This window comes from Thunnus maccoyii, chromosome 12 (genome assembly GCF_910596095.1).
Source record: "Thunnus maccoyii chromosome 12, fThuMac1.1, whole genome shotgun sequence".
Taxonomy (NCBI): domain Eukaryota; kingdom Metazoa; phylum Chordata; class Actinopteri; order Scombriformes; family Scombridae; genus Thunnus; species Thunnus maccoyii.
The window spans coordinates 4,104,871-4,130,882 of record NC_056544.1 but is presented as its reverse complement, the minus strand read 5'-3'; the positions used below and the strand labels follow the sequence as shown (position 1 = coordinate 4,130,882).

At 39.8% G+C, this 26,012-nt stretch overlaps 3 protein-coding genes across 8 annotated transcripts in view; 2 read left to right on the top strand and 1 right to left on the bottom strand.

Moving 5' to 3' along the window:
* Positions 1–268: 268 nt before the first annotated feature.
* On the top strand, positions 269–7,144 carry cryz (crystallin, zeta (quinone reductase)). 2 transcript variants are annotated; one of them, XM_042429398.1, is made up of 9 exons: positions 269–493; positions 684–793; positions 2,358–2,510; positions 3,620–3,783; positions 4,348–4,399; positions 4,509–4,658; positions 4,815–4,916; positions 5,036–5,131; positions 5,328–7,144. In XM_042429398.1, exons 2-9 carry the CDS (start codon positions 686–688, stop codon positions 5,487–5,489), a joined length of 987 nt encoding a protein of 328 aa, XP_042285332.1. In that variant the 5' UTR covers positions 269–493; positions 684–685; the 3' UTR covers positions 5,490–7,144. The 2 variants fall into 2 exon arrangements, with proteins under 2 accessions (XP_042285332.1, XP_042285331.1); XM_042429397.1 differs by having other exon boundaries at positions 269–500.
* Positions 7,145–7,192: 48 nt separating this feature from the next.
* Positions 7,193–16,260, top strand: lrrc53 (leucine rich repeat containing 53). Of its 4 annotated transcripts, none has more exons than XM_042429393.1 (10): positions 7,200–7,280; positions 9,103–9,238; positions 10,018–10,126; positions 10,326–10,454; positions 10,660–10,758; positions 10,870–11,045; positions 11,413–11,576; positions 11,744–11,933; positions 12,405–12,597; positions 13,508–16,260. In XM_042429393.1, exons 3-10 carry the CDS (start codon positions 10,120–10,122, stop codon positions 15,973–15,975), a joined length of 3,426 nt encoding a protein of 1,141 aa, XP_042285327.1. In that variant the 5' UTR covers positions 7,200–7,280; positions 9,103–9,238; positions 10,018–10,119; the 3' UTR covers positions 15,976–16,260. The 4 variants fall into 4 exon arrangements, with proteins under 4 accessions (XP_042285328.1, XP_042285327.1, XP_042285326.1 ...); XM_042429392.1 differs by having other exon boundaries at positions 7,226–8,019; XM_042429394.1 differs by lacking the exon at positions 9,103–9,238 and having other exon boundaries at positions 7,193–7,280.
* Positions 16,261–20,646: 4,386 nt separating this feature from the next.
* tox (thymocyte selection-associated high mobility group box) overlaps positions 20,647–26,012 on the bottom strand; it is a 47,313-nt gene continuing 41,947 nt past the window's right edge. For both annotated transcript variants that reach the window (XM_042429714.1, XM_042429715.1), the window contains exons 9-10: positions 22,604–22,764; positions 20,647–22,278 (exon numbers count right to left, since the gene is read on the bottom strand). In XM_042429714.1, the coding sequence (XP_042285648.1) occupies positions 22,242–22,278; positions 22,604–22,764 (198 nt within the window). In that variant the 3' untranslated portion in view covers positions 20,647–22,241. The remainder of the gene's footprint in view (positions 22,279–22,603; positions 22,765–26,012) is intronic.

Here is a 26,012-nt window from a genome sequence, read left to right as displayed (position 1 = left end):
ATTTATTTATTTGTTTTTGCATTTATTTATTTTGGCATTTATGTATTTATATGTGTTTATGTCATTTTCATTTTTTTTGTGCTAAATAATTGAGCAGAGCGTGATGTTTAAAGTTTAGCGCTGAATAAAACGGTGCTGTTTTGTTTTCATATTAGTGTTTACATCATGTTCTCTGTCTCAAACCAGGCTACTGCTCTACACCCAGGCCACCCCCTGGTGGCGCTAATCAGGTGATAAAGCCGATTGCAACCGCTGAAAAAGAAGTCGCATGTTTTCATGGTTTTCGGGAGGGATATACTGTGACATTACTACGTTTTAAGAGAAACTGATTTAGCTAAAAGAATCTAGTTTTTTTTCTTTTTTTAAATTTACTGCATTTCTCTTGTCCCACACTCCAGTCCAGCTGGTGGCGGTAACGCGCCTTTAAGCTGGTTTGCCAACCGCTATTAAACACGCCGCACAACAACACAAGAAGAAGAAAAAGAAGCCGAAGGTACTCAGTAAGTGGGGCGTTTCCTCTTAAGTTTGTGAGAGCTACCTGCCCACTTTATCTAAAGTTTGTCCTCTCTCCCTCTCTCTCTCTCTCTCTCTCTCTGTCTCTCTCTCTCTCTTTCTCTCTCTCTGTGTGTGTGTGTGTGTGTGTGTGTGTGTGTGTGTGTGTGTGTGTGTGTGTGTGTGTGTAGACATGTCGGGCTCCAGGCTGATGAGAGCTATCAGAGTGAGTGAGTTCGGGGGTCCGTCCGTCCTCAGACTCAGCTCAGATGTGACTGTCCCGCAGCCCGAACACAGACAGGTGAGCCGGGCCGCCGCTCAGTGGATCAGTTAGCACACAGCTCACAGGTGAAAGTTAAACCAGAGTAAAAACACGTGCTGTAATGTGTAAGAGAGGCGTTGTAACAGTAAAGCTGCCAGTTGCTGAGACAGCAAAATCTGTCTGTATGCGTACAAACAGGCCTTTAACTTAACAGTACAGCAGCTTCTGGTTAACTAGTGAGTCACATTCAACAGGTTATAATGACCGGTAGTGCTTCACCTCTCAACTTTCACCTGTTGTTATTATTGCAGCTTAGTTTTTCTTTTGAATAAAACTTTATTTAAAACATTGTAGGATAGTAACAAAAGAACATAATGCCAGAGGGAATATACATACACACGTAAAAAAGAAAAATATGAAATCCAAGAAATGAAATATTTTAGAAATGTTTACATAAATAAACAATCAAATTATTTACATTAGTAATATAAAAGCAGAAATGGTTTTAATGAAAGGAAAACACGTAAGAGAAAAACGGAGCCAATTTATGAAAGGAGCAAAATCTCACTTCCTCAAATACAGTGATGAAAAATGAATCTGTAAATAATATTAGAGCTGCAATTAATTAGCAAGTCAATTTTACTTATAAAGCCCAATATCACAAATCACAAATTTTCCTCAAGGGGCTTTACAATCTCCAGAACAGAAGACATCCTCTATCCTTAGACCCTGAAATAGGATAAGAAAAAACTCCCCAAAAAACCCTTTAATGGGGGAAAAAATAGAGGGAACCTCAGGAAGAGCGACAGTGGAGGGATCTCTCCTCCAGGGCAGACAGACATGCAATAGATGTGTATACAGAACAGACCAAGATAGCAAAAAAAACGGGTTGACCAAATAACAGGCAGATTGATAACATGTATGAAGATTATGATCGCGAGGACGTCTAGCAACTTCAAGGTGCTGCCTGCCAAACAGATAAGACCTGAGCCACATGACCTCTCACCATGGAGACCTGGATAGAGGACTTTTTGGTCAAGGGAGGGAAATTATTTCCAGATAAGTGTAGGCATCATTTATGGAATCAGAAAAAAGGGTTTATTTTGATTAAATTTTGCAAGACAATGAGAAAATGAGAGACAACATCCACGACTTATTTCCTGAATCTCTTTGAATAACCACTAGTACCAGAACAAATGTAGAAAAAATGTGGTCTGTATGAAGGCCACAGACGGAGCAGCTGACTTTAGTATCTGTTTAAATGTTTATTCCTACAAAAAAATAGCACTGGCACTAAACATTATTGTCCATAAACACAGTCAGTTATGGAAATTTGTATTTGCAAGGGTGCATATCTCACAAAATGTAAACAAGACATACTACATAATATGAATATGAAGACGCAATACATCAAAATGCATCCTTGTGTCTTGTATGTCTTTTGTAAAACGGTCTCTTCAAGATGATAATCCTTTACAGAGTTAACATTTTGCATATACACTATCTGCCTTAAAATTTTCATAATAATTTTCACAGATTTAAACTGTCTTGTGTGAGTTTCAGCTCTGACATGACGCGCTGTCTCATGGCTTCTCTGTTGTAGGTGTTGATCCGTGTCCATGCCTGTGGAGTGAACCCTGTGGAGACGTACATCCGCGCAGGGACGTACAGCCGCAAGCCCACCCTGCCGTACACACCGGGCTCTGACGTAGCTGGAGTGGTGGACACTGTAGGAGAGGGAGTCACAGCAGTAAAGGTCTGACGTGTGTGTCCCTTTGTGCATCTATTCGCAGCTAATCTCGCATACTACTGGACCCTTCAGCCTATTATTTTTTGTGCAGATTTATGACTGTATGCTCAAGGATCTCTCGTGGTTGCAGTGATTCCCAATTTTGGAAAAACCTATTTTATAGCGCCATTCCTTATGAGCCTATCAGAAAGCTTAGACGTTGGTCTTTTCAGCAGTCCTCGCCATTGTGTGATATGTGCGACATAGCAAAAGGCATTTCCAGCAATCGGCTAGGCTAAAAACAAGCCTTACCTAGTCTGTTGCAGGCCACATTTTGGCCTTTGTTGTGGCTCAAAAACTGACATCCATAGTAAAGTTTGGTCTCATCTTGAACTGGAGCATCTGCAGATTAATTCAATGCCAGATATGTTATGATCCACTAAAGTTTGGCATGATATGAGATGAATAAATCCCTGTTTCTCTTATCTCCGCTGCCAAATTTTTTCAGTTTACCGCACACACCAGATTATTTATTTTTTCACTGACACATTTTTCAACACCTATTTTGTTTTTGGATTTATATTCCTCTCTGCTTGTGTTTATTTAATTTATTTTTACTTTTAATGTTACTGAAATCCAGAAGGACGTCCTGCCCAAATTCCTACTGAAACAAGCTTAGAGGAGGAAGCTGGCACGGCCAAAGTTAAGAAAGATATGTGGCAAAGTATGAACTGTTCACTAGACTTAACTGGTTCATGCACAAGAACACACAGAGTTAATAATGAAAGAAAAGTTAATTTAATATCACTCATAATTAGATTTTACAGTGTAAAAGATAAAGTAAACACAGAGTGAAAAGTTTCTGTTGTCTTCCTGCACTGCACAAGTAAAAAACACAACTTAAAAGAACTTTCTCACTTTGTAATGAATCACAGACTAATTATAACTTCATTATAACTTCTTATCAAGATCAGAAGTGATCAGGACTTTTATTTGTTGGTACAATTAACATTTTTACTTTAGGTGCAAATAGTTTAGGTTTCTAAAGTCTAACAACTTGTTGTCATTGTTCTTTATTTCAAAGACTATTAGTTTGCAGTTTTTACAGTTTTTTTGTTTCTGTGTGTGTTCTCCAGGTCGGGGATCGTGTTTTCACCACAGCCACAGTTTCTGGAGGTTATGCAGAGTACGCTGTTGCGACAGACGACTGTGTCTACAAACTGCCCGCCGCTTTAGATTTCACCCAGGGAGCAGCCATAGGGATCCCCTACTTCACTGCCTATAGAGCTCTGCTTCACAAGTAAGACCACGACACTGAAACAGACTCTTTCTTCCAACAACCACAGTGCTGGTGGATTAGATGTCACGGGTTTAAATATGGCCTAGAACCTGAATTCTTTCCAGATCCGATCCAGACTTTATGTGGAACCTTTTATTTGACTCTCATGGCCTTTGCTCTAGCATCTTCATCTTCAGCCCCTGTACTTGAAAGACTCCAGGATAAGTAAATGTATATTCATCCGCAGCTGAAAATAGTCCCAAACAAATGCACCCTTTTCTTCTTTTTGAGTAATGTTTGCAAAAAGCACAGCACCCAGCTGTTTTAGGAAGTTACTGAGCCTTTTTTTAATGAATTTTATATCTTTGTGACCCGTTTTTATTTGTCTCAGTAAGAACCAAAAGATTTTGACTGAGTGGGGAAGTGGGGAGATAGACTAATAAAATGTTGGTTTTGATCTTTTCATGGGATTTGTTGGCAATAAGAACCATATAGAATAATTCCAGCTTTATCCTTTAAATAAAACAGGTAACCCCTGAGAATATGACTAAAATGTGTTTTAATTTGCTGTGTTGTGTGTTGCAGAGCCCACGCTAAGGCTGGAGAGACTGTCCTCATCCATGGAGCAAGTGGAGGGGTGAGAGTTTTATTCTTTTTTCTTTATTTATTTCCTTTCTTATTTCATCATAAATATCTAAATGGCTGCTACATCCTAATGGTGTGTGTGTGTGTATGTGTATGTGTAGGTTGGTGTGGCAGCGTGCCAGTTGTCTCGTGCTCTGGGTCTCAGGGTGTTGGGGACAGCAGGGACACCAGAGGGAATGAAGCTGGTTCTCAACAACGGAGCTCACCTGACTTTTAACCACAGAGAGGAGGGCTACACAGACAAAATCATGGTACACACTGAAGCTCACCAACTGTTTACACATTTACACTCTCTGTGTTTGTTGTATTTGTGGAGAAAAGTGTATTTTGGGTAAGTCAACTGTTGGAGTAGCTTAGTTTCTACAGATACCAGATATATAGAACATGTGTGTGTTTTTGTGTTCCAGGAAGCCACAGAGGGCCGAGGTGTAGATGTGATCGTGGAGATGCTGTCAAATGTCAACCTCAGTAAAGACCTCCAGATGTTGGCCTACGGAGGACGTGTCACGGTCAGTAGGACTACAGTCCAGAGTTCTGTAGTACAGACCATTATGAGTACTGCTGATTCCTGTCGTATTTATGTAAACACCTTCGTCTGTCTGGCTGCTGCTTACCTCTTCTTCTTTAGATCATTGGCTCCAGAGGCCCCATAGAGATCAACCCCAGAGACACCATGATTAAAGAGAGCAGCATCATGGGAGTGGCTCTTTTCTTCTCTACACCGGTACGAGGCCGAAACACAACACAGCTGGATCATGTGAACATTGAGTTTTAAAGATCACATGATAATAAACGCATAAAGAAATATTCAGACAGCAAACCGATTTTGACATGGAGCCAAGATAAAGAAATCCTGATAGCATGTTCCAGTTAATTTAAATAATTTTTGTACATCTCTCCCCTCTCTCCTCCTCTGTCAGGAGGAGAAGAAGGAGTGTGCAGCGCTGCTCTATGCAGGGATGGAAACTGGTTGGCTGCGTCCAGTCATTGGTGCCCAGTATCCCCTCGACAAGGCTGCCCAGGCCCACCATGACATCATTGAGTCTCCCGGAGCTACTGGGAAGATAGTCCTGACCATGTGATGATGTGACCAGATCACAGGTCAAAGGTCACCAAGTAGAGTTTATAGAGTGGATACTGTTGAGGAGCTGCTACAACAAGCACAAAATGGTTAACATGCTCACATTTAGACAGGAAATGATTATTGAAAATGACCAAAAATTGGTGCAAGAAGATCCAGAGGACAGAATTTTAAAATGAATAATGGTCTACCAATTAACTTATGTCAACTGGTGTAAGCTAATATAACACACAATGCACTTGTATATATGTGTGGTTTTTTTTTTAAATTTAATAATGGTGGTTGCAAATAAAGGAACAAGACAATGACAATAAGGTACCTTTAACATGAGTTTCATGAAGAGCAAATAAGAGGGATACTAACAGGGAATAATGTAAAAAATGTTTAAGTTTAAACAACACTCACTGTTGGTCCCATCACGTTGCTTTTTACAGTACAAGACCAGCAAAGGCCACAGAAAAGTAGACTCAGTGCATTCCTTTGGCTACATTTGACATTAATGTGACCATTGCCATGTTTGTGGTAGCCGCCCCTCAAGAGTATTTTTCAGTTAAGCTGTGGGTTTGGTCTTTAAGAAGGTGGTTTGGCTGTTAGTGATGAGTTCTCAAGGTGAGAATGACTTTAATTCAGTTTGGAAGTAATTAATTTCATTGCCGTTTGCTAGAGTGAGTGAAGACACTTGTACAAGAATGATAAAAAGTGTAAAATTATTACATTTTCAAAGCTGTATTAACAGATTTTTTTGGCCACTAGGGGTCAGTAGAAGCAAGCTGTACACAACATTAATGTATTATCAAAAATATTCACTCTCCTTTTTGCTCTATTTTGGTTGCTACTAACTCCTGAGAAAAATATATGGCTCTTTGGCTGCTAAAGGCTCCACTATCCTCTCAAGCTAGTTACTAACTTTATCTGTTTGGCATTTAGTGCTGGCCAAGTAGGTGGTACAGTGTGTGAATCAGAACGTTTTCTCTAAAAACAGCTGATTTCTGATAAGAGTGAAGTTTGAGGGTTGGGGACCAAAACAAAAGAGCTGAAAAATGCGAAGAGGCTCCAAATATTTGGGGGGAACTGCAGAGTGAGAGAGCACTATGTGGCTCTGAGACTACTGCACAGGCGACGCCTTTACAGCATTACACATTGTAATCTGATCCATTAAATACTGATTAATGCAGCTTTAAGGGAATGTTAAAGTTGTAATGACCAAAGAAAACATTGCACATGCCTTCCTATTGTACATTAGGTTTTATTTCATCATGAAGGTGCCAAAATATTTTTCAAGCTGCCACGTGATGACTTATGGCTACAACATGGAAGCACTTGGACTTTTTAATGTAAATAGAAGAACAAAATGCTGAATGAAATTGTAATGAGAGTAAGAGAATATAAGTATATAATATAAGCTGACTTATTTCTGACTGCGAACAATGTTGCAAATGCAATCTTTTTTATCATTGGTTTTACAGACACCTAAAAATATATACTATGCATACTTCTTAGAATTCCCTGTGAAAGCATGTGAAAATTATGAAGGGTCTCAGCATTTCATTACTGTGAATTTCATTGAATTTATCTAAATGAAAATAAAATGAATGAAAAAAAGGCAAATAGTTTAAAGATCTGTCTATATTAATCCTATTAATCTATATATTTGATTTCAGGGGGCTAGAGGACTGCAGGTGTAAGAGTTAAGTTAAAGGCTCATTTGTGACTGAGGACACTGAGTCAGACATAACATCTGTGCCTCTCAGGTGACAGCTGGTTCTACTGAGCATGCTCCAGAGAGGGCCAGGTAACCTAAGCTAGACACACTCGTATATACACAGCACATGCTACAGCACTGTATGAACCGGTAAATGATGGGGCTCTGAGTTTAAATCCCCAAACAATAGACAGTCCCACAGGGCTACAGATCATTTTTATGAATTAATCTGTGAGGGGAACATACCATGTCACCAGAAGGGGTGGACCTTTGTGCTCTGTTCAACAGGTAAGCAGTTTGTAACAGCTTTTAAAATGTGCATGTACTCTAACCATTATTTGTTGGTTTAGGAAAGAGGTGTATGGATGTTCAGACACTAAAGTCAAACAATTGACTAAAAGCAAATCAATGACAGAAAAAAAGGCTCATGCAAGTTTAGTGCTCTCTTTGTTCATTGTTAATCAGTTGATATCAGAAGGTGTTTAGATAATCTTGGATATCAGTTAACATGCAGGTTGCAATGAACCTGATTCACAGCGTGAGGGAATAGTTTGTGATTGAGTCAAGGACTAAAAATGCGGGGGAAAATCGTTATCTTTTAAATGTCATTCTCAATAGAGACATGTGGCATGTATAAACCACATTGTAGACTACACAGAAATGGGACACTGAAGTGCTTCAGTGAAAGCCAAACTAATGAAATAGTTGTAGGTGTCGGTGAGTCAGTAGTTCATTAACTGACACAACTGAAACGATTTCTCAGGTAAACCAAGACTGGATTACCAAGCAGCCCCAGTCGCCCCAGGCTGTCTGTTGCAAATCCTTTGTGGTAATTTGATTAATTTGTTTGATATTATTTACCAACAAAGTATAATTAAAAATTGAATGGTATCCCTAAGGTGGGTCCTGAATTTTTCTGTAGGCTTGATGCTTTTCTAATACCATTTAATATTACAGTTGATATTATGTGTACATATCCTTCAACAAATTTGTATTTAGTGAAATTATGACTAACTGACATACAGCAAGCCTGGTCCTGACCTCCCAGTGGGTTAACCCAGCCCTGATGTAAACCATGCATAACAGACACACACGCAGCTAACGAACCACTGACATTAAAAATTGCTTTGGATGAGTGCATCACTTGAGTACCAGCAATACTATTTAACTTAAAGCTGCATTCAGTCATTTTTTACCACTAGAGGGCAGAAAACACCAAACCAAATACAGAAATACAGACCCTGACATACTATGAGCTTATCACATGCATTTGGCTAATGTGTTAGCAAGCAATGGCCTACTCACACATACAGTAAACACAGAGCAACCTTTGCATTTATCTGAAGTTGTGTTTCTGTCCATCTAACGATTGTAATTCCAAGATGCACTCTTCATTTAGCTCTGGTTTGATCTATACCAACTGAGGGAAATATTTGACTCTTTAGCTAAATGTTTCACCTTCTTCATTGCTTGTCACTAATTTTAGATTATTTGGAGCTAGAAAGGTAGTGTACAGGGGTTTATCAGAGCTTTTTGTTGGAAACTGCTTGAGGGTCAATGATAGCATTTATGCTAGGTTATACAGTCTATGCTACAGAGTAGAGTGCTGATTCTCAGTTAATTCAGTACTATCACATTACATTTTATTCAATATTATGTTTATGTAGCTTAATATTACATGTTTAAGTGCTGGCTGTATGTGACTGTTTTATTTCGTGGAGGTATCTGTGCTTTTGTAGCAATGAAAACTCAAATAAAATACCCAAATATTTTTCATTTGAGGTGAAACTGCTGAATGTCTGTCAGCATATAACACCACCATATTCTGTTTCTCTGTTCTCTGCTATGCACTCTGGTTTATGGATTTTATGGAAACATTACTGTTGTGGAGTAACTCATATTTGTTCATCAGAAAGGACAGCGCAGCAGAGCAAAGTCCATTAGTAAAAGAGCTTTAGCAGAAACATGATAGGCCTCATTCTGCTACAGTGTCTGGCTGTCATCCATCAGTCAGCATCCTCTGGGGACGACCTGAACCTCCCTGGATGGTAACACACATATACACACACTGTCATGTCAATCCATTGCTAACTTGTGTATTACTGTTTGTTTGCCTAGCAACTCAGAACAAACAGTGAACAAACGTGGCAACCAAACTTTAGTCCAAGGACACGCTAAGGTCTTTGATGGGGCTCCAGAGGGCCCCAAGCAAATTGAAGAAGAGTTCAATTCAGTTTATTTTCATCTTTACAAACTAAATTTAAATTTCCAAATGACAGTGTTACTGCACCCATGCCAATGCTGAGCCAAGAACACTTCAAGACCATTTATTATAATGGTCCATGACTTAATCCAGTAATTTTCTTTGCAAAACATGTACTATTTGTAGAGTAAATATAATAATGTCAGAATCCATTGCATTATATGTACAGTATGTCGTGAAATTAGAGGGTATGATATATATTTTTATACTTAGGGTTGGTTTTGTGCAGACGTTTTTGTGGTCAGAAGGACAGAACAAAACACAAAGGCAACAAGCCCTGACATTGCTGTAGGTGATGATGATGATGATGGTAGTAGTAGTATTGATTGTTGCTGATTATGGAGGTAATAGCCAGTACATTCAGTCTATGAACTCAGCCTGCAATCATAGTTCAGAGCACATCTGTGTGTTTTCCATGATGTTCCATCCATCTATTTTCTATACCCACTTCTTTCCTATTCAGGATTACAGGGGGCTGAAGTCTATATTCACCTGAACAGAGCTGAAGATAGGAGACAGATGATTATAGTGTATTTACAGTGATGTAATGGTATGTTTTCACAGGCCAAACAGATGATGGTGGTGACAATAATGAAGCTGTATCAGGTTGCAGCCGGATGGACGAGATGCTACCTCATCACCATGTTGCCTCTACTGTAACACAACATGAACAGTAAGTATTATACAATGTGGATTTCCATTATTAGTGTTATCATAAACTAACGAGACCATCACTGAAATGATCTGCATTCTGCCTACAAGTATTGCCTTTTGAAATAACAGAGATATACTATAGATCAATACAATCATAAACGCACTGCAGGGTCAGAAAATAAGAATGGGTTTGCCAATTTCCACCATTAAACATCCAGGTATTTTGCTGATGTTGCTGCTGTCAGTCATCAGTGCCCAGCGTGTGTCCTCTGTCCCATCATGCCCTGCTTCTTGTGTGGTTTGTTCTGAGGATGCTGTCATCTGTCACAGGCTGGCTCACATTATAGGTAAAACACATGCTGTATGTGCAGCTGCACCACACATCTCAGTCAAAGATAGATTTATGTTAGTCTCAATAAGTGGGATTGGATTTTCTCCAAAATACACTGCAATAATATGGCAAACCTCCCAGACTATTACCCATGAGTCCTCATGGTCTTACAGTACTGCACTGTATGTGTTAACTGTGTGTGTGTGTGTGTGTGTGAGCAGACGCTCCAGACACGACTCAGGCTCTACTGCTAACAGAAGGCTCCATCTCTACTGTCCAACCTGCCTCGCTATCCGACCTCAGCAACATTACAGTCATAGGTCAGTCATATCTGTACTTGTTCTTTTTGATATGCTACCGCCAATTCTACTAGTAGTGGCTTTAAAAAATGTTGAAAGTATGACCTTCAAATATGTCTGTCCATCTTCCAGGTCTAAGTCATAACCATATATCAGTTCTCGGTAAAGAGTCCTTCAGAAACTTGCCCTTCCTCCACACATTACTGCTGGACCACAACCTCCTGACCAGTCAGGCCTTACAGGGGGGAGCTCTGACCAATCTAACCCAGCTAGAGGTCCTCGCCTTGGGCCACAACCTCATCAGCATGGTGGGTAACTCTTCAGGGGAAAAAAATACAGTACCTGTCAAAAGTTTGGACACACCTTCCTATTCCCTTGAACGTGAAAGTGTGTCCAAACTTTTTACTGGTACTGTATATCTGGGGAAATATTTGAAATGCATTTTTGATTTAAAGAATTTGGTTGATCCAGAGGGTGAGAGATTAGTTTATTATAACAGCCAAAATTGATGAAAACTACACAGTAGATGTTTCATTTTGCAGAACTTCCACAGTCCTCGTCTTGCACTGAGAAAGGACTAAATGCATCTGTCTATATTACAGCTTTGAGTACTCTGTGGGATTGAATAAAGCCTGTATTTTTTTCTTTGACATGATTCTCCGTCTTGATGTGCAGATCCAAGCTGGCTGGCTTAAAGGTACCAAGGCTCTGCGGAGCTTGAAGCTGGAGGGAAACCAGCTCACCAGTTTGGACTCTGGATCCTTCCCTCTAAATGACCTCAGAGATCTGGAAAGTCTGGATGTGTCAGATAACCAGATAAATCATCTGGACAGAAACAGGTAAGTGCATATTTCTTTCATATAGTTTTTTCATACTTTATTGCATGAGTGCACAGTTTGCATTTGCTTACTGTGTATTTTTGCGTTCTCACATATCATATATGCATTTTTTCTTTCAAAGAAAAGACAGAAAAGAGTTTCAGTATGATCTTGTCTTGTGGTCATAGTTTCCGTGGGTTGGTGGGCCTGCGCACTCTAGATCTGTCCAGAAACCGTCTGAGTTCAGCTCCTGCTGAGGCTTTTTCCTACCTCACCTGGCTAACCAACCTCAACCTGGACCTCAACTCATGGAACTGCTCCTGTCAGCTGCTGGATCTGGCTGCCTTCCTGTCCACCTTCATACAACAACCTGACCAGGTGCAGGACCTCTTCTTCAACCCGTACACATTTACAATGCAGCTGCACTTGTTTCAGGAACTGTGAAGCAATGATAACAGAATAGAATCATTTTTCATTTGGTGACTGCAAATTATCATTCCAGCATTACCATTGCTGTCTTCCATGATAGAAAAAAATTGGAGTAACTGAATTCTGTTTTATGACACAGGTATAGTAAACAGACAATTTAAAATGACAATTACAGACAATTTCCTTATAGTTACTGGTCCAGCTTTTTTCAAGATTTGGTCATTTGTGTCATAAAAATGTCAAACATGGTGGAACTGCATTGGAAACAATTCAACAATTGGATTGGGTCCTACCACCCAACTGAAATGATCTTGCAGTGTAGATATTTTGTAGTTGTTTTAAGGAAAAAAAGATTTTCCAGTGCCACACAGACTTAAACCATAAACATCTTTAAACATCTTTCCCCCTTACTGCTCTCAGATCCTTTATAATGGCCGTAGGATGGTGTGTGTGAGTGCTGACAATCCTGCTGTAACCACGGTGCTGGAGCTGACTGAAGCCAACTGTGTCCCGTCCAATCAGAACATCACAGTGCAGATACAAACAAGAGGCAGCGTGATGCCTCAACTGTACGCTCGAGATCTGGCCATCACAGCAGTCATCTGCTTTATTGGTGAAAATGATACACAACACAATAACAGAAAATAGTTGAAGCTGTAGACTTTAGCTGTGCCATGACTTTTTAATTAACCAGGAAAAGTTCATGAAAAGTTGATTCAGAAAACAAATAACATGAATGACAAAAGGAACAGAAAGCCAAGAAATATCACAATTTACACCAGTACAACAGTGCCAACACAAAGTTTATATTTAGAGTATACTGCCCCTGAAAATAATCATTAATATATATTTTAATTTTTGAAAGGGACTGTTTTGATAACTGCACAGCTGTGCATCATTGTGGATTATCCCTCACATAATACACATTGTACAGTCCTCAGTTTTGACTGAGTGAAGTACCTGTCACAATTTATATCTGTCACAGTTGATAGCAATTATAAATAATGACTGTTTGCAGCTCTAATGACTAATTGCAGTTATTTCCAAACTTTTTGGCTTGTGACCCTTAAATTGAAGCAATCTCTACACTATCTCTCTGACCCCAAATCACAAGATATGGGCTTGAAGTATTGACATGAAGAGAAGAGATATAGAGCAGAAACAACTGGTTCATTAATTGATTATTCAAACGTCAGAAAATCTGCAGACCATTTTGATAATCAGTTAACTGTTTCAATCATTTTTCAAGTTAAAATACCAAACATCGTTTGATTTCAGCCTCTCAACTGTGAGAATTTTCTGGTTTTCTTTGTCATATGATAGTAAATAGAATATTTGGGGGTTTTGACCTGACGGGGTCCTTAGGGAGAAATCTTAGGGAGGGTTGATTGCACTAGATATGAACTGAATTTATAATGCTAGAAATGCTACATCAGCACCTTTGCTCAGAATTTAATTTAGAATGAAACTGTGAATAACCATTAGAAACATCACAGTTTAAAATCCTACCTGTTCTGCTTCAGGTGGCGTCGGCTTGACCCTGCTGGTAGTGCTGATCTACTATCAAGTGTCTCACAGGAAGAAACTGAAACAAAGTGAAGGACAGAGGGAGAAAGAGGAGGAAAACAGCACAGTGGCCAACCAACTTGTCAATCACCATAATGTTAGTGAGATGAGGGGGGACCTCTTCTTGCAAGCCAACAACAGCCAGCCATGGGACAAGGAAACCATGTTGGACACAAGAACAGAAGGCCATGGTGGACAGTTCAGGTCCAGAGCAGATGAGAACGACAGCCATTTTAGGTGCCCTGACTGCCGTTCTGAAGGACCAAGGCTGAATCCGATGAGATGGGACAACAGGGTGAATGGAGGAATTGAGTCAGAGGAGGATAGAGAGAGAAGGAGAGTGAGGATGATGATGATGGAGGAGGAGAGGAGGAAGCCTGGGACTCATCAGGAAATCTTGGGCAGGGATGTCCCTAACAAGCTTCTTTCTCGAAGCAACTCCAACTCTTCCTTTCATCCACGGAGAGAAACTTTCAGTCAGAGACCAGAGACCCTGGTTGCTTATAAGACACACAGAGAAATGGGAGAGAGCTACAGGACTAATGTGGAAGGTAAGAGCAGAGGACAGGAGATGACACACTGTGAGAGCTGCCACAGGACATATAGACCATCAGAGCACAACATGAGACAAGGCAGAATTCACACCAACATGAGAGACTCTGCTCTGTTTGATGGCTTCCCTCCTCAACACAGACTGAGCGACAGGGGTAGGAATGTTAGCTACAACCAGTTTGATATGATGAAGGACATGGACTTTAGAAGAGAAACAAGAAATGTGACGTTTGATCTGGAGAGTTCAAGCACACAGAAGGAAAAAGGAAACAATCAAGGAAGGGGCCGGAAGGAAGAGGAGGCAAAGACTTCCAGAGACAAGGAGAGAGGAAGAGAGAGGAAACACAAAGCTAAAGTCCAGTCAAGCCGATTACTGAAGGTTAAACTAAACCTGAGCCCGCTCCGAAAAAGCAAAGTCCATCCCAAGAGGAAAACCGAGCGGGGCCACTTGGAGAAAAGCAGCTCCAAGAAGAGTGAAGAGAAAAGGAGAGATGGAAAAGAAAGAAGAGAGAAGGAAGGGAGAGGAAGCTCTGGTAAGAAAACAAAGGAAAACATCGAGAAAGTAAAAAAGACTGCCAAGGCCAAAGGATTGATTGAGGATGATGCAGAGGAGAAGGAGGATGAAGAAGGGGAACAGAAAAGCAAATCATCGTCTAAGCAGAAAAAAACAACATTGAAAAGTGGGAAAGGTGGTCAGGAAAGTGCAGAAGGTGACCAAGGTGAGAAAACACACCTGGAGAACTCCCAACACACATCTAGTGATACTACCAATGCTGCAGACCAATCATACACCACCAGAGTAGAGGGAGCCACTATTATTGGACAGGGGCCAGGCTTGCAGGGTGCGGATATTCCGTATCAGGGAGCTGGATTGGTTCTTGGAAGCGCTCAGCTTTCCTCCCAGCATCCCTTCTCAATGTCTGCCTCTGAAAGGAATTGTACTACCAACCTTTCCCTGCTGGGGTCAGCAGGTTCTCAGCTGACTGGCAGCAATCTTTGTCTTCAAGGAGGGAATTTTTTACTCAACACCACAGCCCCAGTGTCTAATGCACTCTACCCTAGTGGTCCAACTAATACCGTTGCTCCTAGCATAGCAATCAGTGGGCCCAACATGGTGCCGAGTGGTGCTCCAAACAGCTTCAGCAGGCAAACTAGTGTAGGTCTCATGTCTCCTGCTACCTCTCTCCTAGCTAATGCTGTACAAGCTAACCCTTTGCAAGCAAGTGCAATACAGACCATTCCTCTTTATAACTCTCAAGCTAGAGGACTTGCCCAGAACTTAGCAGCAAACCCAGCTATTAATCCTTCACCCATCCAGTCCCTCTCTCAGAGCCAGATGCCTCCTGACAGCTCTCCTCTTGTAGCTAGACTGAAGCCTGATCCAACCCAGGGACCGGGCCCGCAGACTGGGGAGGGACTTCATCAGCTGCCCCCTGAATCTCAGACCAAGGAGAGCTTCACTCTCCCAACTCAGGCACCTCTAGACGCAGATGATTCATCTGGGGTGACCCCTCAGGTTACGGGACCTTTGACCACTGTGGAGAATCTGTCAAACAATAACAGTCAGACAGAGAATGGGCGTGTACCTGCAGGGTTGATGGTCAGTATGTCAGCTGGGGGTGTAGCTCTAACTGAAGGTTCAACAGTGGGGTTGTCTGGAGGCAGCATGCCAGCAGCAGCAGATGTGTCTGTATCAGGTGTCTCTGCACAGAGTGAATACTCCACATGTAGCCCAGCTGCAGCTGCTGCACTGCTGCAGCAGGAGTACCTGCCAGAGGACGGAGGCTCATCTCCCAGGAGGAAGCTGAGGCTGGTTCTTCCTGAGAAGACGTCCAGTCGTCCACCCACTGCACTGGAGAGGAAAATACGCTAGCTCTTTAAACCTTATTTAAAGTTGGTTAAACGATTTTGAGTAAACATCTCATGGATTAGTGGTGTTATGATGAAGAAGCACTTCATCATTTACAATTAAGTTTATTATTAGATACAGAAAATATTTTATCTGAGACTGATGTCTTCATACTAGTGTTTTCCTAATGTGCTGATATAAACTGCAACAAAATGTTATTTTGTCATTTCTGGGTTTCTGGTTTTACAGATGTCTGATCTTTTATTTTTATAATTTTCAACACTGAGTAAAAAATCTTGCTGTTTCTGATTTTTGAGTTTCAAGGTTTGTTCATGATCTTGGAATCAGCAGTTGACAAAACAATCTCACCTTAAGGTTGATCCTGTCATATGATCAGCAGTTGGAGTTCAGTTATCATGGAATTATGGTTGTTCAAATTTCCATTTTTCTGAGCACTTAAAGGATCCATGTTATCTTAAAAGGTAAGTTTCAAAGTTCATACTTGACTTTGGAAATAACAAAACAAATTGTTTAACAAATCAATCTCACCTGAAGGCCCCTATAGTAGCTGTTCTGGAGCTTTTGATTGTATCACATGATCTTTGTCAGCAGATGGATATCACTTTTTAAAATTCATGATGTGAAAGCAAAATTAAAAAAAAAAAAAAAAAAGCTGATGGGATTATGTGATATGATTGGAAGCTCCAGAACATCAACTAAATGGACCATGATGTGAGATTGTTTTGTCAATTGTCAGTGGCTGTTTGAATGACAACATGGTACGGAAACAGATAGGAATACTTCACACAAAAAAGTAAAAACTTAAACAACAGTGAAATAAACATACAGACTATGACTTTTAAAGAATAATCCTTACAGTTCAATGATGAAGGCAACACATCAACCTGAGCAGTATACAAACTGAAACAGCAGTGACTTTGACCTTTGTGCGGATTGCAGCAGGTTGCTGAGGCTTCAGTGTGTCACTGCTGGATTGGGTTTCGATTTGGCAACATGACGGCTGTTTGCAGTGTGTTGGGTTTCACACTGCCCACTTCTAAATGCTGCTTACAACGGATTAGGTTTACACTTGCCAAACCTTTACCATTTGAGTGTCTTCACCACAGCTGGTGTTTCCTTAACCCTCTGATGTGCAGGACTCTGAGTCACATTTACCGGTTACTGTGACCTAACCTTTATCATTTGAAGGTGCTATATGTAGTCTTTTAATCATCAGTATATTCTCATCAACTCAGTGTTTCCTTGCTAGAATTTAATGAGATCATGGAGAACATATGTCACACCATGATATCAATAGTGCTGACAATTCTAAGATAATATTTCCCAGCAGCCTTGTTGTTTCTTGTAGCAGAATGTGAACCAAAAAGCTATAGCCTACTGTTGTTCCATTTGTGCTAGAAGAACAGCACTCTCTTCCTGTTTTGTGTCATGATTCCCCTGGACTCGAGTACAAAAAGTAGTGTTGAGCCTGCCAACTATCTTAGTCAAGATCTCCTTTATTGTCATACCATTGTCTAAAAATGATTAGGTGATGATAAAATGTTACAGTTAACACCTTAAACCTGCATTAATAGAGTTCTTAGCCACTTGGGGTCAGTGGAACATTCTGTAAAAGTCTAAACACTGAAATATACCTTATAAAGTTGTTATGTCATGTTAGCAAACAGTGCAGATGGAGAGCAATGATAGAATTCATTTAGAGCTGTGTTTCTAGCCACCTGATGAATCTAAGTCCAATATTCACTCTCCTTTTAGCCCCGCTTTGGTCTCCACTAACTTCTGAGGGAAATATTTTGCTGCTAAATGCTCCGCTATGTTCACCAGCTAGTTGCTAGTTTTGTCTTTCTGCTGTTTGGTGCTCGAACAGGTAGTGTACAGTGGCGTTATCAGAACTTTTTGCTGAAAACAGAGGCCTATTGCTACTGGAAATTAGAGCTAAGGGGAATTGCAGAGTCTGGTTTTGTCTCCACGGTTTTGTCACTACATCTTTCACATTACATTTAGTCATATTAAAATATTGATAAACACAAGTTTGTCCAAGTCCTGCTGTGTAGGCTCTGGTCATTACATCTATTGTTTTCTTAAATAATAATTTTTGGAAAATTTGAACAGTTGTCAGTATTGTGTGGAATACAAATAGAAAAAAGATGGATTTCAAGTGACCTACAGAACCCCAAAATCCCAGTTTAATGTTGTCTTAAAACTTAACTGTGAACTGTGTTTGAGGAGAGTGTACCTTTAAAGTGAGAAAGGAGTTGGAACTAGGTGCAGTGTCTCTTGTTGCCATTGGGGGACAGTGTGTACCTGCTGACACAGAGAGGCAGCCTGCATTTTAATGTAAAAGCAAACTATGGATTCAAGGCAGGGATGGGATTAGAAGGGCTCTTTTTGGAGACAAAATTTAATTAATGAGAAGAAATACATGTTCTTCTTGATAAAGGACTCTGTAAACATCCTAAAGATTTTATTTTACATACAGATTAATTTATTTTTTAAAAGGATGATGAAACACAATCAAACCAGTTTTTGACATTTGGTATCATCATCCAAAATGTCAAATACATACAGCTGCCATTTGGGAAAATTTGAAAACCTTAATATTTTGTGGAATTTAAGGTTTTCCTAAACAGTTCAGGATTATGGTTAACTACTCGCCACAAGATTACCATGTTGGAAATGGATCAACCCAGAAAAAGTAGAGTAGGATGGAGGGAATGGAAAAAACATGTTCAAGTGATGTTAAAAACACACATCTACAAATTAAGAACTTGTATAAAACTGATATTTCTTACCAAATACCAGCCTGCACTGACACCTGAACTGCACCACCAACACCTTGTGTTGTTAGCACTAATGTGACTGTATCCCCAGGCATGTGTGTGAAATGCAAATGCTGAATGCAAGAGAGGAAATGCCTGGTGGGCTCTGTGTGCATTATGGTTGTTACTTGCCCCCGCACCTACTGTAGCCTTGTTTCTGGTGCAAAGTGTATGTAACTGACTTGTGATTTATACAAACTGTCAAAACTGTTTGTATCCCCTCATCTCTGTCAGTCAGTACTCTACATCAGTGCACCAGATGTAGCTGAATTGATTAGTAATCATTACTCCTGCTAGTGTCAATCAGACCAATCACAATCATGATGAGGATTAGTGCAGGGAATGTTGTTTAAACCATAAACACATCATCAGTGCATTACAATGGCTCTTATGGCTTGATTATTAAGAATAAAGAGAGATAACCCTGACACTGATGTTCATTACTTGACATTTGAAGATGCTTTGTTTAAAGTGCCACTAGTTTTGCAAGTGTTTCTCAAAAGTAAGACCACATTTAGTCCTTGTTTGTCTCTCTCATGTATTAATATCACATTGGAGTCACAAAGTTAATTGTCCATTTTTATGACATCAACTATATCACTCATCCATATTAAAGCAGCATTATTCTGGGTTTTTTTTTGCCACTTGGGGGCAGAAGTCCACAAGAAGCTGAACACACATCACAAATGTTCGATATACAGATGGGTGACAAATTAAAGGAAAAACCGGTACAGGTCTGAATGCTTGACCCCTACAGTGAGGGGATCTGGTGTCTCTGTTATACTTTGGGGGCATTTTGCTGGTATGGTTTGGGTCCACTTGTCCCCTTAGAGTGAAGAGTCACTGCAAATCAATACAAAGTTGCTCTGAATGATCTCTTTTATCCTATAATGAAACATTTCTATTCTGATGGGAGTGGTCTCTTCTCGTGTCCACCTGATGAACATGATGTTTTTTTAAATATATTTTTTAAGAATTTTTAAGAATTCCAGAAAAACCTTTAAAACAGCGTTAGTGTTAAATTACCTTCTAGTTTTTTCATCAAGATTTTTTCTTTCAGTAAAACAAAGCTTAAATTTGACTCAAATGTAATAATACACAAGGCACAAACTGGGGCTAAACCAAATTTAGCCATCACTTTTTAGAGTCTACAGCCACGCTAGCAGCTATTTAAATATCGTCCTGCTCTGAAATGATACTGAAAGGTCAGCATGCTAACATGCTCACTATGACAATGTTAGCATGCAGCTGTTTAGGTCTTAGATGCATAGAACATTTGATAATTACCACTAAACACAAAGTACAGCTGAGATTAATTGGAATATCTTTAGTTTGTCAGGTATTTGGTCATAATTTTGACTTGAGGATGGTGCTAAATGAAATGTCTTGATGATCACTAAAGTGATTACAGTTCATCCTGAGGAAAATTAATGTTGCTAACAGATTCCAAACACTCAGTGATCACCAAAGTCTCCCTCTGGAGTCCATGAAGATCAATACAAAATTTAATCAATGCAGCAGTACTTTCATACCAAACCGGCTAACGTTTCCATCTCTAGTAGAATCACATTGCTTGCTAAAACAGGGTTGAGAACCACTGTAATAAATATTTTTGTTGAGCATTTTGACGATCACATTAACGCAGCTTAAAAATACATATTTTCAGAGACTTCAAAGACCTTTGCTTTGCAATTAGAGCTTAGCTACAAATAAATGCAAAGGCCAAGATACAGACACAAGGCGTAGTCTACTGTGTCACAATGGTGGAAAGGTGTACATTATTATGTGCAGTTAATTAAAGCAGCTGTCACAAAAGGTTTAGAAATAAACAGCATGAAAGAGGCAGGGTTTGGAGTAATGACTGCACATCAGTGCAGCACTGACTTTATTCTCAAACACATTATTAGAATCTAAAAATAAGAAAATCTTCATGGTTGTTGTTACCCAGAGTCCTTTCATCTGCCAAAAAACACATGAATACAAAGAGATACAGAGCGAGAGAGATATGTCTCTCATCATCATCATCGTCATTAACATGAAAACAAAACTTGATTTGATTAAAAAAACAACATTAAAACACAGCCAACCCAGCAACAGTTATAGTTTCTTAAATAGCCTCTGTGCACAGAGAAATAGAGATGACAAAAGAGACCATGCAACCCAATCAACCACTCCGCTTTCTCATTAACACTTCACACACTCACTCACACAGTTTGGATCAAAATCAATATTATCAACAGACATATGCCAGGAGGAGGAGCTGTCATCGTACAAAGGAGTATTTTTGTTTCTTTTTTTTTTTCAACAAAGACTTGTTTGACATTTCATCATTTCAAGGACTAAAATACATTGGATTTGTACCCTGCAGATCTGAGCTTCACTGCGAGAGAACAATGAAAGTTCTTTAATCGCCTGGTTAAAAGGCAACAAACAGCTTCAGGTGCCTTTCCACCTCTTTCTCTTATTTGTCTTTAACTGAATGAAGCAGTGTGAATTCAGTCATAATCACTCTGTTTAGAATCAGATTACATCTTTCTGTCTCTGCAGACAGTGTGGGACTTTAGCCCAAACTGCATAAGTGGCCATTAAATTGAACGTTCATATAATTAAAGAAACAGGGGGGAGACACAATTTGTAAAACTTTGTTGTATTTGGTTATCAACCTTTTGTTTGTGTGCTGTGCTCTTTTGACTTTGGCTGGAGAAGGACACAGCTACTATGACGCCAAAGGAAAAAAAAAAAAAATCAGTTGGCTTTAAATCAACAGCTCAAACAATTACGTTACAGTATTTTACACTTGCTCTTCAGAGCCTTTTGGAACTGGCGTAAACACCATCTTTACAAAAATTTTACCTCCGAGTAGGTATAAAGATTTTTTTCAGGCAGACAGGAAGTTAGCAGTTAGACAGAATATCCCTTTCTGAGGGTACCTGTGGTATATACACCTATCATCATGGTTCACAGCGCAGGAGCTGCCCACCTCTCCTCACTGGAACTATTCAAATTGTAGCATTTCTTATGCAGTAACTATGCAGTAATCAGTAGAAAAAATACAGCCAATTACGGAAACAAGTCCAACCGATCTACATGCAGGAGCAGAGAAAAAGTATATCTCCCTGTTTTTAACACTGTCCTGTTGTCTCTTAGGAGGAACGTACCAATGACAGAGAACTGTCCTATTATTTTCCTGATATTTACTTCCATCTTTATGTAATGCATGGCACTCAGCACTAAATGTTCTAAATTTGTGTTTTGGAGTTTTGTCTGAAGTGCTGAACTGCAGTTTGGTTCAGGTTTGGGTGGCTTGTTGGTTGGTTGAGCCCACTGTAAATCCACTTGAATCGCCGGCTCTCTCAGGCAGGCGTGGGCTCATGTAGAAGTGAGGCTGGAGGTTCCACGGTGTGGCAGTAGAAGGGCTTGGTTGATGTTTGGTGTCATTTTGTACTGAGATTAGCTCAGGAACAGAGGTTTGTCTCTCTGAAGACCTCTGAAGGAGGAGAGAGGAAACAGAGACAATAAAGTCAGTAAAACACACAAACACACCATTGTCCAACATCTGACTGTGTTGCTTTGTCAAGCGACAACAGACATTGTTTTTATTAGATTTAAATGTTAGAAAGCCAAGATAAAAGAATGATAACATGTAAAAATGTGTTTTGTTTATTAGTAGTGTCCTGGGCAGAAACGGAAAGAAAATTCTGGGGGACTTGAAAATTTGGTATGGACATTTCAAATTTCAAAAAAAGCAAATATTTAAAGTTACAGTCCAGCTAGCCATCAAAAACCAGTCACAGTCAAACCCTGATACCTACCCGTTGCCATGGTAATCAGTGCTCCAGTCCAGAGAAGGGTGGTGGTTGGACGTGTGTCGCCCCATCTGGTGGTAGTCCACTGATGATGACATCACCGCTCCGCTATTAATCATACCTCCTCCTATTGGCTGGTAGTCAGACTGGAGGGAGAGAGGGTAGCCCTGGAATAAAAAAATAAAAAAAAGTTAGTGAATAAAAAGTGTCTTATTAATAAATTCTTCATTACAATTTAGCTGGAGGGAGAGAAATCTACATACGCAGCTGTTAACATGAGCTGTGAACATCCAGAGCAATAATATTCCAGTTGCTGTTACACAGTTGAGTGAGATACCGCATGAGCAACGCTATTACAGATGCCTTTGTGTGTCCTTGTAAAATGGATGTTTCTGGCAGCAAAGTGAAATTAATTTAATGGAATTTGGTAGATTTTAATTTCTTTTTTGTTTTTGTTTTCAAAGTTGAAGATGGTAAAAATTTGAAGCAGCAGAAAACAGCCCAGATGTTCAACATATAAGAGCTTCGGCAGGATCTCCTGAGCATATTTCTTGTTGGTTTAAAAGTGAAGTCTTTTACATACATTTCATTACATTATTGAACAGATTTAAATGTGAGATGCCAAAGCAGTGATGGCGGCTTGTTTACTTCCCCCTTCAGCTTGCATCAGTCTATAGACAGATGATGGGTTTTTTTTTTTTTACAAACCAACCTTTGGCACTTCTGTGGAAAATGGTTTCTGATTAACAGGGATATGAATGAAATGATGAAAGCAACTAAAGTGAAATGCAGACAGAGATCAGTCGCAGGTTCATCAGCAGTAATTACATAGTTTTGAGTGTGTCGCTGATTTTATCATCTGCCAGGAGGGAGGAGGAGGAGGAGGAGGAGGGCGGGAGGAGAGTGAAGATGAAAAGGTAAGAGAGGTGCAAGAGGAGGAGGAGGAGGAGGAGGAGGAAAGGGAAAAGGAGGTGAGCAGGAGCTCCAACTGTAAGATACTTGAGGAGAGATGGAAAGAGTGGAAAATGAGCGAATGCAGTGACAAGGTGCAGGAGTGTGTGTGTGTGTGTGTGTGTGAGGGAGAGAGAGAGAGGGAGGGGGAGAGAGAGAGAGAGAGAGAGAGAGAGAGAGAGAGAGAGAGAGAGAGAGAGAGAGAGAGACAGAGACAGAGAGAGAGACAGAGAGAGCGAGTGAGGCTGAAAGGGAAGTTAATCTGAGTGTTGTGAGTGAAAGAGGAGGACAGCAGGTGGTTGGGTTCTCCCCCTCGCCTCCCCCTCTCCTCCTCTACCTCACCTATTCATCCATTGTTGAGCAAATTCTTCTCCTTCACTCCTTCACAAAGACCCCATCTGCCTCTTTTGTCTCTCTCTCTCTCTCTCTCTCTCTCTCTCTCTCTCTCTCTCTCTCCCTCTCTCTCTCCCTTCCCCCATCATTTCTCACTCTTCACTCAGAAAAAAAAAAAGTTTGGAGCTCTGTCACTGTGTCCTCTCCTTTTTTTTTCCTTCACTTTTTCTTTTTTTTGTTTGCTCTTTCTCTCTTTTTTTTTTTTTTGCTAAAAATATGCAAAATGGAGGAGAGAGAAAGGGGATTATGGGAGTCTGGGATTTAAAAGTGCACTATAAAAAGGGGGATAAAATGGAAAGCGAGGCTCAGTGGCAATCCTTCCCCCATCTATTTTTTAACCATCATATCATCTCACACTGGACTTAACACAAATTCATATTTATAATCTTTTCAATGCTACTCATCTTCCTCCTGATTTAATAGAGAGACTGTTAACAGACTGACAGAGAGAGAGAGAGGAAGAGGAAGGGGGGCTGACTGATTGATTGACAGCATTAAGTGTGTGATAAGTAGACAGAAATTTAACCAGATATTCCTTTTCTATGATTCAAATAAACAAGTTCGCAACCGTTTTCTACCCTGAAACACAAGCAGCTGCTGCAGTTTGTTATTAAAGAAGGCAGGAGAAGAACCTTAATGGACGTCATCCGGATGAACAGAACATGAATTTATTTGAATTCAGATCACTTTCATTCAATATAGTTCTGTTCTGATGTTCACAAGGAACTGCTGCTGCTGCTGCTGCTTTCCCTCCATCTCTGTCTCATTTCCACTGTGTGTATGTGTGTGTGTGTGTGTTTGTGTTTCCTGTGCTGATAAATTCATTTGTCTCCGTCCACCTCTGTGCAGCTTTTAAATCACTGAGATGCTGTTACCTCGAGGAGATGGGAAGACTGAGTGTGTGTGTGTGTAATAAATGGTTTGATGACCTACAGAGGAAAACACAAATTGAAGACTACAGATGAAACAAAAGCTGTGTCCCGACTCCACACTGTAGTATGACGTAATAGTAGAACAGTGCTATAAGTAATGTTAAATATAATACATATAAATGAATAAGTGAAATATATGCAGAAATTTTACATCTTTTTGTATTGTACAAACAAAAAGTGAGTTGCTGATAGACACTTCTGTCCCATAATGCAATGCAGAAAGGAAATGGAGGCTCTACTTACAGCTGCAAAAAAACATGAAAACAGAAAATTGCAAATGGTGATGAGACAGCTCCAGAAACATCTTAGAAAACAACTAGTAAGTTGATTTCTTGTATTTTAACTGCAAAAACAGAACACTGTAGAGATCAGTATATAGTATACTGTAAACAATTAGTATGTAGTATGAAATCAGGACACAGCAGATGACATGATAAAAAAATGTTCTTCACCTTTGATGCAATCAATAAAAACTTAAAGGCATTAAAAAATATTAAGGACAATATTAATATGAATATATTTGCGATATGTATATATATCACACTATGTTAAATGTATGAAAAATCACATGTAAAATTAATGTGTGTTCTACTGTTATACATTACATCAAACAAAACTCTTTTCTTTCATTAGAAGCTTTTAATGTTGTTTTTCTGTTTACTCTGCCTGAAAAACATTATTTATATTAATTTTGCAGAGCATGGATGGCTGGACTCCTGCAATTTCAACATCTTCAACAACTACTGTGGTAAATACATCTGGTGGCAAGTTTTAAATTCCCGCAGTAGTATTCAAAGGATAAGATGTTGAATATTCTATATGTTTCATATTGTCAACAAAGCCCATGACATCACCAAAACCAACAGTGAATTTTCTGTGTATCAAAGCCTGATGCAGCCTATTCCTCTGTGTCATAGAGCTCCATTATTGTCCAAAAACGATTAAAAACACATCAGTGAGCCACAATGTTGCACTGGGTGACATGTTCCTTCATTACCATGAACACACACAGTGTAGTTTATTTTGACTCAGTCGCACACACACTGTCCTGCTGACAGAACACCACATGTGGATTAATCCGCTGCTGAAAATAGTCCTCAACAAATGCACTATTTCCTCCTGTTAGAGTAACGTTTGAT

What these genes read in the sequence shown, in the direction of transcription:
- lrrc53 (XM_042429394.1), top strand. An exon ending in CAGCAACATTACAGTCATAG is followed by an intron (nt 10,759 to 10,869) that starts GTCAGTCATATC and finishes TCCATCTTCCAG; the next exon opens with GTCTAAGTCATAACCATATA. An exon ending in TCATACAACAACCTGACCAG is followed by an intron (nt 11,934 to 12,404) that starts GTGCAGGACCTC and finishes TACTGCTCTCAG; the next exon opens with ATCCTTTATAATGGCCGTAG.
- cryz (XM_042429398.1), top strand. Translation starts at nt 686, where the DNA reads ATGTCGGGCTCCAGGCTGATGAGAGCTATCAGAGTGAGTGAGTTCGGG. An exon ending in CGCAGCCCGAACACAGACAG is followed by an intron (nt 794 to 2,357) that starts GTGAGCCGGGCC and finishes TCTCTGTTGTAG; the next exon opens with GTGTTGATCCGTGTCCATGC. An exon ending in TATAGAGCTCTGCTTCACAA is followed by an intron (nt 3,784 to 4,347) that starts GTAAGACCACGA and finishes TGTGTGTTGCAG; the next exon opens with AGCCCACGCTAAGGCTGGAG.